At 32.1% G+C, this 15904-nt stretch overlaps 2 protein-coding genes across 2 annotated transcripts; one reads left to right on the forward strand and one right to left on the reverse strand.

Annotated features, from left to right (window-relative positions):
• Window positions 1-102: 102 nt before the first annotated feature.
• On the reverse strand, window positions 103-1133 carry LOC115888273 (geminin). Its single transcript, XM_030907945.1, has 4 exons — window positions 942-1133; window positions 755-864; window positions 430-694; window positions 103-362 (listed from the first exon to the last, which is right to left on the reverse strand). Exons 1-4 carry the CDS (start codon window positions 996-998, stop codon window positions 276-278), a joined length of 519 nt encoding a protein of 172 aa, XP_030763805.1. The 5' UTR covers window positions 999-1133; the 3' UTR covers window positions 103-275.
• Window positions 1134-1599: 466 nt separating this feature from the next.
• On the forward strand, window positions 1600-6073 carry LOC115888252 (GTP-binding protein 128up). Its single transcript, XM_030907922.1, has 8 exons — window positions 1600-1765; window positions 1825-1945; window positions 2018-2193; window positions 2297-2536; window positions 2590-2758; window positions 2818-2947; window positions 3065-3187; window positions 5823-6073. Exons 1-8 carry the CDS (start codon window positions 1724-1726, stop codon window positions 5923-5925), a joined length of 1104 nt encoding a protein of 367 aa, XP_030763782.1. The 5' UTR covers window positions 1600-1723; the 3' UTR covers window positions 5926-6073.
• The last annotated feature ends 9831 nt before the right edge of the window (window positions 6074-15904 follow it).

The following is a 15904-nucleotide window of genomic DNA, read 5'->3' on the forward strand; positions in this document are numbered from 1 at the left end:
AATTGAAGTCATTGGAAATAATTCCCTATTTTTTACATGAAAATTTGGAAATTATATTAAAACACTTTATTGTATGAAGAAAAATACATAATTAATGTGATATTATATGGTGATGTCATCAAACAAAAATATTATTGAAAAGATCATATAAAATACTAAAAAGAAGCTTTTTCTCAAAACATAAAATAACTTAATTTTTAATCCCTATTAAGTATAAGGACAACTAAAGAAGGTACAATTTGTGATATTAGAAAATTTTATCTCTATAACTTAAACTATAATTGATTTTCAGATTCAGTCTCTTCGGTATCATCAGCTTTATTATCTGGTGTTTCTTCATTATCACCATCGTTGATTATTTCCTAAAAGATATAAAAAAAATTAAAAATATTAGGTATTTAATAGGTATTTAATCATTAAAATTCATACCTGCAAGACTTCCACCAGGTTTTTAGACTCCTCCAGCATTTCTTTACAAATTTTATTTTCTTCTTGTAGTGCCTCAATATTGTCCTTAAGTTTTTCAATTTCACATAAACTAACATCAAGCGATTCTTGTCTTTTTTCAGCTACTCTTTTCCAATATTCAACGCTACCTTCCTCTGAAGTTAGATCATCGACAGTTGCTATGTATGGATCAGTTTGTACTGCTTTGTGCATTAGCTCAGGTTTTTCTTTTTTGTATTCACTTTCTCTGTAATTAATTTTTTTTAATAAGTTTCTAAAGATTTGAAATATAAGCACTCTAACTTACTGCAATTGTTTTGAATTTTTCAGTATAAGTGATCTTCCAGCCAAATTTTCTTTGTCAGTAGCAAGGGGTTGAAGGGGCTTTAAAGTCCTTCGTAAGTTTTTTACATTTTCCTGTAAAATAAATAAATACCTATTGGATATACGCTTTTAACCTATATTAGTGAATAAACTATTATTCCCTAACTTACCTGTTGAATATTAGAATCTACTTTGATGACGACCTTTTTTGCTTGATCGGTCTTCATAATTCTGTTTAAGGTAATTGAATTTTAAAAGTGGTAGTACTTTACTTAAAAATAAAGCAAAGTTTCCAAAATAAATACACATCCAACATCTGATAGCTTTTTGGCGGTTTTTTATGGCCTCTGTCAAATCTGTCAAATTTCAAAATCAAACACCTGGTGAGAAAAAGAAGTACTTTTTTAGGGTATGTTTACAAAAACACAGAATTAAATATTTTTTTAAAGAAAATTAAAAGTTATTTCAAATCCTGTTTATGAAATGAGAATTAATATAAAAGTTTCAGTTATTAAAATGTTTAAAAGTTTACTCTTGTTAGTAATACTTCAGAATAAAATTGTTTTGAATATAAAATAATAAATGTGAATGGGCCCTAAGCAAAACAGAAATACCAACTACTATACCGATAAAATATGTATTTTTAATTAAAAATTCCTTTTTAATGCTAATTAAAACCATGATAAAACTGATTAATATGTAATTTAAACATTGTACAGTTCTGATATTATATTGCTAAATAACAGAGAAAATATTTTTACAAAATTATTGAAAACTGGAAGTTGAAATTTAATATCTATTTATGTTGGCTGTCTTGGTTTGTCACTTGTCACTGTCATCATAACATTTGTCAATTTTCAATTTTCACGTTTGACGATTGACGAAAATAATTCGAAAATTTTTAGGTCTTTAAAACAATTTCTGTAAGAATCAAAACTAGACAAGAACAAAAATGAGTACGATTTTAGAAAAGATTGCGGCAATTGAGTCCGAAGTAAGTATCATTATGCATTTTGAAATGTTGTCGGTATAACCTATAAATTATATTTTTAGATGGCCAGGACCCAGAAAAACAAAGCTACAGCATTGCATTTGGGTGTTCTTAAAGCTAGATTAGCTAAATTAAGAAGAGAACTAATTACCCCAAAAGGTGGCGGCGGGGGAACCGGCGAAGGTATAATTATACAAATTTTTGGCATCAATAAAATCGAGTACCATATTGTTAAAAAAACATTGTAATTATTAGGTTTCGATGTTGCTAAGACTGGTGATGCTAGAGTGGGTTTCGTTGGGTTTCCTTCAGTTGGTAAATCAACGTTGTTAAGCAATTTAGCTGGCGTTTATTCTGAAGTAGCTGCATATGAGTTTACAACACTTACGACTGTTCCGGGATGTATCAAATACAAAGGTGCTAAAATACAGGTACATAGAGATATATTACATCGTTACTAGCATTTATTTTAACAATTTGTAGCTTTATATATAAAGATATAGGATCTATGTACACCTCAGTCTATTTTTTTAGTTACTTGATCTACCAGGAATTATAGAAGGTGCAAAAGATGGCAAAGGTAGAGGTCGACAAGTAATCGCAGTAGCAAGAACTTGCAGTCTTATTTTCTTATGTTTAGACGTCTTGAAGCCTTTAGTTCACAAAAAATTAATTGAACATGAATTGGAAGGTTTTGGTCTTCGGTTAAATAAACAACCTCCAAATATATATTTCAAAAAGAAAGATAAAGGTGGAATTAACTTAAATTGCATGGTTAGTGTTAAATTATTTAAGCGTATTGTTATATTATATTTAAAATATTCTAGGTACAACAATCTGAATTAGATGCAGATACTGTAAAAACTATTCTTTCTGAATATAAAATTCACAATGCTGATGTTACTTTGAAGTATGATGCTACGAGTGATGATTTAATTGATGTAATAGAAGGAAATAGAATTTATGTACCGTGTATTTATATTTTAAATAAAATAGGTGAGTTTTTGTGAGTTTGGAATTATATTTGTAACAAATATTAATATTGAACATTACAGATCAAATTAGTATTGAAGAATTAGATGTAATATATAAAATACCTCATTGTGTACCTATATCTGCCCATCATCGATGGAACTTTGATGATTTATTAGAAAAAATGTGGGAATATCTAAAACTAGTACGAATGTAAGATTTTTTATAATATTATGTTCTTCAGAACTTAATGTGTAGATTTCCAGCTAGCAGTTAGCTATTAAAGTTACTTTAAATTATGGGGATTAGTACAATAATTCTCATTTTTAGATATACAAAGCCTAAAGGACAATTGCCAGATTACAATTCACCAATTGTATTGCACTCTGATCATACATCTGTTGAGGATTTCTGTAATAAGCTACACAGGAGTATTGCAAAAGAATTTAAATAGTAAGTAAAGTACTGACAAACTGAAATTATTTACTGCATATCTTGTGATAATTATTTTACATTATTTTAGAACTTAATTATAAATTAATTCAGTAAATTTATATCTGTTTCTACTGTCAGATTTTATATTAACCAACAGTAATAGAAATAAAATATGTTAAAAGAATTAATACCAATTTCCAGCTATTTTGATCATCAAAGATCAAAGTAGAATGTAAAGAAATTTGTAAATATTACTTTTATCTATTTTTATGTCTATTTTATTTTAAAGCTATTAATTTCATGTGAAAAATAAAAAAAAACCATCAGACTAGGTTTGAAATGATATCTTAGCTTGAGCTTATTCTTTTTATAACATTTAACAAGGTTTTTAATTTTAAATAACTCGGAGTTACAGGTTATTGTCATTTTTCAAGAACCACAGTGATGGGCGTAGTAAAATTTAAATTTAAATATTGTATGATCAAGTTGTTTTAATTCAAAATAAAAAAGTAAGTGGGCTATGGCTTTGATAGTTTAAAAAATTCTAATGTTATATCCTATGGATTGCTTATCCATCATTAATCAAAGCCCATTTGATCATAATGGGATCAATCATTTTTGGTTAAACTTAATAATAACTTGACTACAAACCCTATATTTTTTAATGAACGTTCTATTCTTAAACATAAACATAACAAAAGTTATAGCCAGTTATAATTGGGACAAAATAAAGTGACACTATTGTATTAAAAGATATAAAATGACAATTATATTGTACAGTGCCTGTCAAACATTTTGGAAACAATGGAATTTTTTAATATTGTGTTATTGAAAAAAAATAATGCTGAAACAATTCAGCATGATCATTAACAGAGAAGTATTTTGACATGTGGCAACTGTCATGGTTATGTAGCAGAAGCATTTTCAATGTAAAAGACAATTTACCAGTAAACTGACAGGCATAACAGCTGTCACATTGCTTATGTCAAAATTGATTTTGCATAAACTTTTTTTGTCCATAACTCAAATATGAAAAATAATAATTTGTGGTAAACTTTTGGTGAAAACTATACAGGGTCCGGCAATAGTGCGTCGGGCATCTGTAGCTCCTAGAATAAAAAACTTGGAAATTTTGTTTAAGTGCAAACATAAAGTATGTAGGTACCAGGATGTATTTCAGGAAAATATTTAACTTCTATAGGGTGGCTCAAAAAGTGTGAGTGGATCAGGATTATTTTTTTCTCTAAAATTAAAAATAAATACAAAAAATGTTCATTTTTTAATTCTACATCTATTAAAAAAAATATATACTGGGTGTTCCATTTAAAAAAAACCGAAGACATCTTATATTTTAGAAAGTTTGGCATAGAATTTTGAATATCCTGTATGATTTACGTTTACCATATTTATAGCAAAGTAAGTACAGGGTGGGTCAAATTCGACACTTTTAAATGGAAACACCCTTTTCTATAGGTTTCTATAAGTATAATTTTTTTAAAATTAATAATTTAAGAGTTATCAACAGAAAAATTGATTTTTTATTTGGGACACTCTCTATATTTTTAATTAACTGAAAAGAATTTAAAATTACCTTTCCAAAAATATAGCACACTTGATATTTTGTTATAATCCCCTTCGAAATACAGAATTTTTAAAAGTTCGCCACTTTTAACTAGTAGGCTTTGGACTTTGGACCCCTTATTGATGATATGCCCTTAATGAAACTAGAAAACATATTTTTCCAGCAAGACGACGCACCGCCTCTGAACGGTGAAGTTATCAGCAAATTTTTGCAGCCAATTTCAAGAATAATTATTGAATAGCTAACCAAGACCGCAGCCGTTGGCCGTCGAGGCCGCCTGGCTTAGTGCCCATGGACCTAATCCTATGGATATATTTGCGGAAGAATAAAGGTTCCTTATTCTTCCGTATAATCTAGACAAGAATTAGAAATACTTAGCAGTTATGAGAGGGTACCTTTCACACCTACTGAGTTAATGAATTCCGCGAGAAATGTTCAAAAACTGCCCCGTCTGTCCATAACAGAAGATGGTTGATATGTCGAACACCTGTAGCAAAATCAAGTGTGTTATATTTTTAGAAAGGTAATTTTAAAGTATTTTCAATAAATTAAAAATATACAGGGTGTCCCATATAAAAAATCAAATTTTCTGTTGATAATCCTTAAATTATTAATTTAAAAAAAATATGCATAAACCATTCTACGTAAAAAGGTGCTTTGGAAATGTCTTCTTAAAAATACAAAATTTTCCGTAGCAAAAAAGTTACAGCGATTTGTTAAAAATGCATATTTTTGAAAAACACCCCGTAACTCCGAAACGGTAACAGCTATCGATATGCGGTTTTCACCATCATGTTTTTGACAAAAATTGAGCTCCAGACATCGATATTAGTTTTTATCTATCTCCTATAGAAAAGGGTGTTTCCATTTAAAAGCGTCGAATTTGACCCACCCTGTACAGACCATCTAAAGTAAATATCTAATATAGTTTTGTTTCAGGATAGTTCTTCTATTTTTAATATATTTTTTTATTGCCGGACCCTGTATAAAAGAAATGGTGGTTGGTTAAAACAATTTACATAAAATATAATCTAGTAAGTAAATACCATATTAATTGGTTTTTCTTTTTAGTGCTTTGGTGTGGGGATCATCTGTCAAACATCAGCCACAAAAAGTCGGTCTGGATCATATTTTATCGGATGAAGATGTTGTTCAAATTGTTAAGAAAGTTTGATTTTTGTTACATTAATGAATAAGTGTACTCATCCTCTATTTGTGTAGGAACTAAATTATTATAAGCAATAAAACTATTTTTTAACATCACTAATAGTTTATTGCTTGGAAGCTTTTTATATAATGAGATCTATTATTAAACAAAAATTGTTTTAAATCAGTTTTTTATTTCTTTATCAGCTCAATAAAGTAGATATTTTTTATATGTTATATGTATAAAGTCTGTACAATGACAGTTTTATTGTCTGTCATTTTAATTCACAGATAAAGTGTAATTTATGTCATTTTGGATGTCTGTCGAAATTTTCCCTCACTCATCAGACAGATTTTGCAAGGTAGGGATGACTATAAAGTGTGTTCATAATTTTATTGTATTATGGTATATTATTATATATGTCCGCAACCTCAGAATTATCGACCCATAGCCCTTCTTAGTTGTACTTATAAGCTCCTAGAACGACTTATTTTCAATAGAATAATGGATAGTATCTTAGACCATATTCCAGTTGAACAGGCAGGTTTCATTCCTAAACGCAGTTGCTGTGATCAAGTCCTATCAGTTACATCTCAGATTGAAGGAAATTTCCTACTAAAAGTTAATTCTCACTATACCTTCCGTTTCCATTCCATATCCGTTCCGTATTTCTATTTTATTGACGCTATACGTAAGCTTCCGTTCCGTATCAGTTCCATACTTTTTATTGTACAATTTATATCATTACGAAAGTTTTATTTTAAAAATTTGTATCTTTTGAAAAAGGTAATAGATTTAATTAGGAGGTAAAAGAATAAATAAATATCAGCAAAATTTTAACAGAGCTAGTACAAATGTAAGAACTTGACAACGCTGTTTCCGATACGCTTCAGTCCGTCCGCCAAAAAAATGTATGGAAGGAAAGGATATGGAACGGAAGGGAAACGGAACGGATAGTGTGCATTGTTCTATGCATTTACATGATACAATATTTTTTTATGTAAACGGAAGGGAAACAGAAAGGAGCTGATATGGAAGGTATAATAGTGAGAATCAACCTTTAAGCTTAAAACCTCCATAGCTTTTGTCGATTTAACAGCCTCTTACGACATAGTCTGGAGAGATGGTATGGTTTATAAATTACTTAAAGCACTTATTTGTCAAAGTATAGCTCGAGTTATCAACAACATGCTAAGTAACCGATATATCCAAGTATTTCTGGGAGAGACCACAAGTAAACCTAAAAACTTAACAACGGCTTACCACAAGACTCCGTTCTCGCCCCTCTCTTATTCAACTTATATATTTCTGACCTACCAGATACGCAATATAGAAAATTTTGTTATGCAGACGATATAGCCATAGCAACTGAACTGAATCGCTATATCAAACCCAAGAAACGCTGACAGAGGATCTCGCGCATCCTTGAATGCCTATTTTATAAAATGGAGACTTCAATCCAGTGCAAATAAAACAGAAAAGTGGCTACCTTCCATCTTAATAACAAGCTGGCGAATACTGAAATAAGCGTCCAGTTTGGTAACACCACTCTGCGTAATAACAAATATCCAAAATATCTGGGGATTGCTCTAGACAGTACACTCTCATTTCGAAAACACCTAGAAAATGTTGCTGGTAAAATCAGAACACGAAACAACATTATACAAAAACTTTCTTCTTCTTCTTCTTCTTCTTTTAGAAGGCGTATCGCCTGTTTGGTTCCGGTTTCCTCCTTGTCTAAGCAACTCTTGCGAGGTTGACTGCCAACGTTTAGGTGGTCGTCCAGTAGGTCTTCTACCATGAGGTACGTTGTTGCGAATTATTATGGCCATTCTGTCGGGGCCCATTCTATTGACATGCTGGTTCCATTCTCTTCTTCTCTGCCTTATCCATCTGACAACGTCGTTTGTTTGGCACTTTTCTCTTATGCCTACATTTCTCTGTCTGTCCCTCAATGTGTATCCAGTTATCATTCTTAAGGTCTTCATTTCAGTAGTTGTAGGATTCTGTTTGTTACTGATGTTTCAGCTCTGGTTTCCGCACCATATGTCATCACTGGTCGTATGCAGGTTTTGTATATTCTTGACTTACATTCTGTACTCAAATGTTTGTTTTTCTATATGGGATATTTAAGATGTCCGGATATTGCGGCAGCTTTATTGGCTTGTTTCCTTACTTCTTCTTCCAGGAATCCTGAGCTTGTAATTTTGCATCCGAGGTATTTGAATGACATTATCTGATCAATAGTTTTGTTTTTTATTACCAATTTGCACCGTAGAGGCTCCTTTGTAATGGTCGTGCATTTGGTCTTATTTGTGGAAATTTGCATGTTAAGTTTTTCTGCCTGTCTGTTAAAAGCTTGTAGCATTCTTTGGAGGTCGTCCTCTGACTCTGCAATAAGTACTGCGTCATCGGCATAGCATAATATGTTTACTTTATGCATTCCCATTCGATATTCTAATCCAGTATTCTTGACTTGTATGCGATATATCCAAGTATTTCTGGGAGAGAGCACAAGTAAACCTAAAAACTTAACAACGGCTTACCACAAGACTCCGGTCTCACCCCTCTCTTATTCAACTTATAAATTTCTGACCTACCAGATACGCATTATAGAAAATTTTGTTACGCAGACGATATAGCCATAGCAACTGAACATGAAACGCTATATCAAACCCAAGAAACGCTGACAGAGGATCTCGCGCATCCTTGAATGCCTATTTTATAAAATGGAGACTTCAATCCAGTGCAAATAAAACAGAAAAGTGGCTACCTTCCATCTTAATAACAAGCTGGCGAATACTGAAATAAGCGTCCAGTTTGGTAACACCACTCTGCGTAATAACAAATATCCAAAATATCTGGGGATTGCTCTAGACAGTACACTCTCATTTCGAAAACACCTAGAAAATGTTGCTGGTAAAATCAGAACACGAAACAACATTATACAAAAACTTTCTTCTTCTTCTTCTTCTTCTTTTAGAAGGCGTATCGCCTGTTTGGTTCCGGTTTCCTCCTTGTCTAAGCAACTCTTGCGAGGTTGACTGCCAACGTTTAGGTGGTCGTCCAGTAGGTCTTCTACCATGAGGTACGTTGTTGCGAATTATTATGGCCATTCTGTCGGGGCCCATTCTATTGACATGCTGGTTCCATTCTCTTCTTCTCTGCCTTATCCATCTGACAACGTCGTTTGTTTGGCACTTTTCTCTTATGCCTACATTTCTCTGTCTGTCCCTCAATGTGTATCCAGTTATCATTCTTAAGGTCTTCATTTCAGTAGTTGTAGGATTCTGTTTGTTACTGATGTTTCAGCTCTGGTTTCCGCACCATATGTCATCACTGGTCGTATGCAGGTTTTGTATATTCTTGACTTACATGCTGTACTCAAATGTTTGTTTTTCCATATGGGATATTTAAGATGTCCTGATATTGCGGCAGCTTTATTGGCTTGTTTCCCTCCCTTATTCTTCTTCCAAGAATCCTGAGCTTGTAATTTTGCATTCGAGGTATTCGAATGACATTATCTGATCAATAGTTTTGTTTTTTATTACCAATTTGCACCGTAGAGGCTCCTTTGTAATGGTCATGCATTTGGCCTTATTTGTGGAAATTTTTGCATGTTAAGTTTTTCTGCCTGTCTGTTAAAAGCTTGTAGCATTCTTTGGAGGTCGTCCTCTGACTCTGCAATAACTACTGCGTAATCGGCATAGCATAATATTTTTACTTTATGCATTCCCATTCGATATCCTAATCCAGTATTCTTGACTTGTATGCGATATATCCAAGTATTTCTGGGAGAGAGCACAAGTAAACCTAAAAACTTAACAACGGCTTACCACAAGACTCCGGTCTCGCCCCTCTCTTATTCAACTTATATATTTCTGATCTACCAGATACGCAATATAGAAAATTTTGTTACGCAGACGATATAGCCATAGCAACTGAACATGAAACGGTATATCAAACCCAAGAAATGCTGACAGAGGATCTCGCGCATCCTTGAATGCCTATTTTATAAAATGGAGACTTCAATCCAGTGCAAATAAAACAGAAAAGTGGCTACCTTCCATCTCATCAAGCTGGCGAATACTGAAATAAGCGTCCAGTTTGGTAACACCACTCTGCGTAATAACAAATATCCAAAATATCTGGGGATTACTCTAGACAGTACAGACTGTACACTCTCATTTCGAAAACACCTAGAAAATGTTGCTGGTAAAATCAGAACACGAAACATTATACAAAAACTTTGTGGTACTTATTCTTGGTGTGCAACAGCAACAACACTTCAGATCTCCGCCCTTGGTCTGGTATTCAGTGTGGCAGAGTATTGTGCACCCATGTCCCCGTGTGGTTGAACAGCCACCACACAAATCTCATAGACGACAGCTGAACAACACCATGCGGATGATTACAGGGGCAATCAGACCAAACATAATTACTAGTTCTGATCGAGTAACATCCTACCTCCAAATCTAGGCAGAAACGAGGCTCTTCTTAGAGAATTTGATAAAATAATAGCTACCCCAACGCTCCCTGTTCATGAAACACTTCCTGCTTTACAGGTGAATAGACTGAAGTCGAGAAACTCACCTTTGCGAACAGCTGAACAACTAAAAAGCAGTAACTACAATTCTCAAGAATAGTGGCTTCAGTTATGGAGAGTAATAGCCGATGCGCACCTATAATACTCCTAGTTCAAAAACTGTATTCATATATTTTTAATTATAAGAAAATATCAAATGACCTCACCCCTAAAATGTTTTTTTAAGAACATACAGAAAATAAAAAAAAATTGCGCCTGGAGGCACGTATAGCCGCCCATACTTGATATTTCTTTTTATCTGAAAAACTGCGACTTTGACTGATTTTGATGTTATTACAAATTTTGTTGCAAATATTCCTAATCTTAAATTGAAAACCGCGTTTCGCTAGCTACTGATGTAATTTTGGAGTTACGATTTTTAAAATTTTTAACCCCCTCCTATACCCCCTTACCAACCCCCACCCCCCACTTAAAACTAATGGACAGATTCTCGGGTGCCACAGTATTTTTGTGCAAAATTTGGTTAAAATCGGTTCAGCGGTTTTTGAGTTATCGTGTTACAGACGGACAAACAGACAGACGGACAGACAGACAGACAGACACCATGAAAATATTTTGTATTTAGGTCATTTATGATCCAAATAACTCATTTTGAATGAACTTAAAAACTTTTTTTGCCGATCTTAATAGTAGCTACCCTACCTGTCGGTATGGTCGGCTAATAATGTTTGTTTTTTTAAATTAAAACACTCTCTGTTAACGTCTAGAATATCAATCTACCTGTAGGATTTTTATATGATCGAGATTTTATCAGACATACATTTATTTTATTTCTTTTGCAATTTTTATAAACTAATTTGTAGTATGGTTTCTAAGAACTGAACTTGTCGTCTGCCTGGTAAAAACTTAGGCCATATGTTCATAGGAACTTTTGTGTGTTATTTTTATCTGTAGAATCACTAACTGAACTTTGATACACTATGTTTTTCACACCCTGTATATATCTCTCATATGAAGAAACAAATTGATTATTATTAAAAACAAGAAAAATCGGGAAAATTCGTTTCCCAAGTATCTTCGGAAGTAATAGGATTTTTCAGCAAGGCGCATATTATCTTTTCCTTAATTTAATCATCTTTGTATTTTTTCTGGCTTACGCGATCCCTGTAGTGTGCATTTTTAATGAGACACCGTGTATATCAGGCTTTTATACAATCTGATTAAAAAAAGTCGACATAATATGCAGAAATATTCGCTAAATAAAAATCGGAAATTGACAAATACGAAAATTTATAAGCATCTTTACATGGCACGACGTTGTGCAAACAATGAACGCATCATTACGAAGAATGGTACTCATTTCCATATCTTCATTCAAATGTCCATTAAGGCTATTAATACTGAGTCAATGGAGATAGAGAGAAACAACAAACATAACTGTTGTTTTTTTCTCGCGTTAGAACATATTTGTGTGGGAGATGCATAAAGTAGATATATTTATGATCTTTAATAAATAATATTAATAACAAGCTGTGAAATAATAATATTGTAGTGATTAATCTAAAGTATGAAATTAAAAGAAATATTTTTTAATGCCAGTTGTCATGACTAATTATGCTCTAATAGGGGAAATAGAGCCATATTTGACTAATAGAAAATATTATATAAAATACATATTTCGAAAACTATTGAATGTAGTTCTGTTATAAACAACATTTTACAAAGTTTCCTTTATTTTTACGCAAAATTAACCAAAAAGAAGAAAAATGGTTGTTTGTATACTGTGTGACAGAAATTACTACACACATGCTTAACTATATTTGTAATATTTTGTCAGATGATTCTCTGCATGAAGTGTAGTAAACGTCAACATTTTTATCCCAGTCTGTTTGCAAATAATCAGATATTATTTAATTATTTTTTTGGAGAATTTGTTTCCAGATATTCAGTTCAATTGCCTTTGGGGTATTGAAAACATCGTTTTGCAATGCCTTCTTTAATTTATCTAGTCCAAAATCATATCTTGCTAAACTTGATGTCATTTAAAATAACTGTCTTAAAATAATTTCTGGAGCATTCCGTACGAGTCCTATTACTAGTTTACACAGTTTATTGGGTATAATATGCCTCTTAAACATTATCGGCTCAGTTTGCTTTTTCAATACGCTATGTCACTTAAATTCAAACCACGTATAGTTCCTTTTTTTGACCACTTGTTTCTCCAAACATTATACTAAATTCTAGATCCGATAGTACAGGGCTATTTTTTTCGAATTATTGCAAAGATCACAACCACTATTCCTGAATGCATACCACTTCGAAATGTCACCACTCCTCCCTGGGAATTATAATTACTCCATCAATGAATAATACACTCAGCAAATTAGAAAAAAAAGCACCCCTCCATCTTTAATCAAAGCGTCATTTTACGGTATTATTCAAGATCTATCTCCAGATAATAAAATATACACACGGACGGTTCCAACCCAAGTAGCAAATTTTATTTTATAAAGGCTGTATAAACAGCTATATGATCATTTTTATAGGATACCTCAATTCGTTTAACGTGCTATAAGACCGTAATATGATAGCTTTACAACCAAAAAAGGCCCATTTTTATACAACCGTTTAGTAGTATAGAAGTTCTATAAAAAGGGTATACAACTCTTACGCAACTATTTTACACAGCGTTATATAACTATTATAAAATTAGTTTTTATTGTGTATTACGTGGTCACATCTAAGAAACAGAACAATAAAAACATTTGATCATTTAGCTAGGTAAAAGAATATTTTATTTTTTACCGAAGAATATTAGGAGCAAATTATATTTTAAGCGTGTCGTAAAATGAATCTAGAGGATGTGGATTGTTAAAAAGGAGACTTTACTCGATGGTGAAAATGGTGGGTAGAGCCAGAAGGTACAACAAATATGTAATATAAAAACTCATTAATAGGGTTTGAAAAGTAGGGACAATTTTTGATGCGCCGAAAATTTTACTGGTAGATTATAGGTATGTATTTGGCAAAAAATTAAAGCGCTTTAATTTCGATTAAGGTTTACGTATAAATTTAAACAATAAAATACAATAAAATTTTCAAAAATTCTTGTTTTTAATTTAATTAAACAGTTTATTACTGTATGTGGGAATCTTATCACAAAATAGTTCTCTAAAATAACATTTTACAATTTATTTTGATGTTTTTAATTTTGCTTCATATAATGGCGGCCATAGGCCATACAAATATTCTGCCTTAAACATGGCGAATTATAATACAACCATTTTATTATAAATGAATTCCTTAAATAAGTCTTTGTTGCAAAATAAAACGGTATAGGATAAATATCTATCATTGCGCAGAATTTCCAGGCACTATAGAACTATTTTTGACATATTGAGATTTGTGACAAATAGATGTTGCCAAATCTCATTTGGTTAGTATTTAAACTAACAAACATGATCAGATTTTCATCGATTCATGCACGCAATGCATTTCATGCATGCCCGACGAGTGAGCGGTAACCTAAGGACTTGGAAAAACAACAATAAAATAATGCAAACATTACTACAGTAAAACTTTTACATCAATGTGGCAACAATGCTCTGAAGAAGCCAGACAACCCGAGAGATTTTGGCTTTTGGGAACCCAGGGAATTCTCGGGATTATTTGCCGTAATTCCGAGGAGTTTTTTCTTACATGCTCTTTTGGACAGCGGACTACCTTTTTCTCAGCGGACTACCGCTGGGTTTGTTAACTTTTTTCCAACTTTGTCCTACAACAATAGTGAATTCATAATAGCTGTGATTGATTATACTCGTACGTAGATATTACTTTTGCAACAACAACAATAACAAAATAAATAACTAGGTATACCATTTAATTTAAAATGAGGTTATATTAAACATTACCAGTTTTATAATGCAGATATTACAGCGAATTTATTTTGTTAATCACAATTTTATCATATAAGGCTATATAACTAGTGTTGTATACAGAACCGTAGTTTAACGCAATAAAACATTCTATCATACAACGTAATATAACTTTAATAAGAGAAGTTTAAGTAACTATTATATGATCTTGTGACTACTAGTTATATGAATATTAAGAACTCTTACATGGTGGGTATAAGAGTCTAATAAAATAATATGTTTGTTATCATCTAGCATTGTCTTATTAAGTGTTATATCATACTAAAAGAAATTATCGTTTAATGCGTTATAGGATACGTTGTAAAAACCACTAGAAAATAGTTTAATATGACAACTTTTATTAAAAAACAGAATGGTCGAAACCAAACGCTTAATAAAATCAAGCAGTCCTTAAGACAACGCTATTCGACTGTTATAAAATAATTCAATCCGCTGTACATAACAATATGTCTTATAAATATCGCTTACTTCCTACCACCAGCATCCTTTCTGCCGGACTTTTTCTATTAAGAAATCACTAAAAATAATCTCCAACCTACCTCCTTCCAAATGGGTGATATGTTCAGATTCACTAAATGCTTTACAATGCCTAAACGAATTATCACCAAAACATCCTCTAGCCGTTAAATCGCTCGACTTGCATCACTCTTCAATATCTAAATGTTCAACTGTGGATCTAGTATGGATTCCTAGCCATGTGGGCATAGGAGGTAATGAAGACGCTGATTAGACTGCTAAAACTGCCGCGAATGATGGATATTTTATATCACTTGCAGTTTCTATCTCTGAACTTAAATTTCTACATATATGTCCACAATAAAAAGTGGTATTCAGGCAGAGTGGGAAGTAACAGGAGATTCAAATAAGCGAGTTTATGTTGATTCTGCGTATTCAGATAGTGCAGTATAAGGAACTATAACACTAAAGGACAAGGTTCTATCCTGGGACCTTTGCTGTTAGTCATATTTACAATGGACACGGACGTTTCCAACATTTTCCCGACATGTCTGAATGTTTAGTTAATAGCAACATTCAATCAATACGCGGACGATACACAGCTGTATACTAATTTCAGTATTGGAAATTTAAGAATATGTGCTGATGACCAAAATTTTGCCGCTTCGGATGAAGTAAGGAATCTTGGTATTATACAGGGTTGTTCACCACATACGACACGGAATATTGTAGCTAAACGATTAGATTTTTACAAATTGTAAGTTTTGGGTTCGCTGAAGGACTATTAGAGCTACAATTTAAAAATATTTTTACAAGTTAGAGAGTGTCCCAAATAAAAAAAATATATCAAAGTTTTATTTTTTTAAATGGAACACCCTGTATATTATTACATTTTTAGTTTCTACGATTAAAATAAAGGTAAATTTGATTAAGGTTTATTACACTTAAACCTTACCGTTTTTGAAATATTTTCAATTTTGTGAAATTGCAGTATAAATTTTAAGGCTTCATTTCTCCGAGGGTATCAAAGTTTTTAATACTAAATATTTACTGAAGTTTATTTATTGAT

Source organism: Sitophilus oryzae, unplaced genomic scaffold (genome assembly GCF_002938485.1).
Source record: "Sitophilus oryzae breed Bouriz unplaced genomic scaffold, Soryzae_2.0 scaffold_1167_pilon_pilon, whole genome shotgun sequence".
Classification (NCBI taxonomy): domain Eukaryota; kingdom Metazoa; phylum Arthropoda; class Insecta; order Coleoptera; family Curculionidae; genus Sitophilus; species Sitophilus oryzae.

Coding starts and splice junctions, on each gene's coding strand:
- LOC115888273 (XM_030907945.1), bottom strand. CDS start 998: ATGAAGACCGATCAAGCAAAAAAGGTCGTCATCAAAGTAGATTCTAAT. Junction 865..941: donor TAGATTCTAATATTCAACAG/GTAAGTTAGGGA, acceptor TTTATTTTACAG/GAAAATGTAAAAAACTTACG. Junction 695..754: donor AAAAATTCAAAACAATTGCA/GTAAGTTAGAGT, acceptor AATTAATTACAG/AGAAAGTGAATACAAAAAAG.
- LOC115888252 (XM_030907922.1), top strand. CDS start 1,724: ATGAGTACGATTTTAGAAAAGATTGCGGCAATTGAGTCCGAA. Junction 2,759..2,817: donor TTATATTTTAAATAAAATAG/GTGAGTTTTTGT, acceptor TGAACATTACAG/ATCAAATTAGTATTGAAGAA. Junction 2,948..3,064: donor TATCTAAAACTAGTACGAAT/GTAAGATTTTTT, acceptor TCTCATTTTTAG/ATATACAAAGCCTAAAGGAC.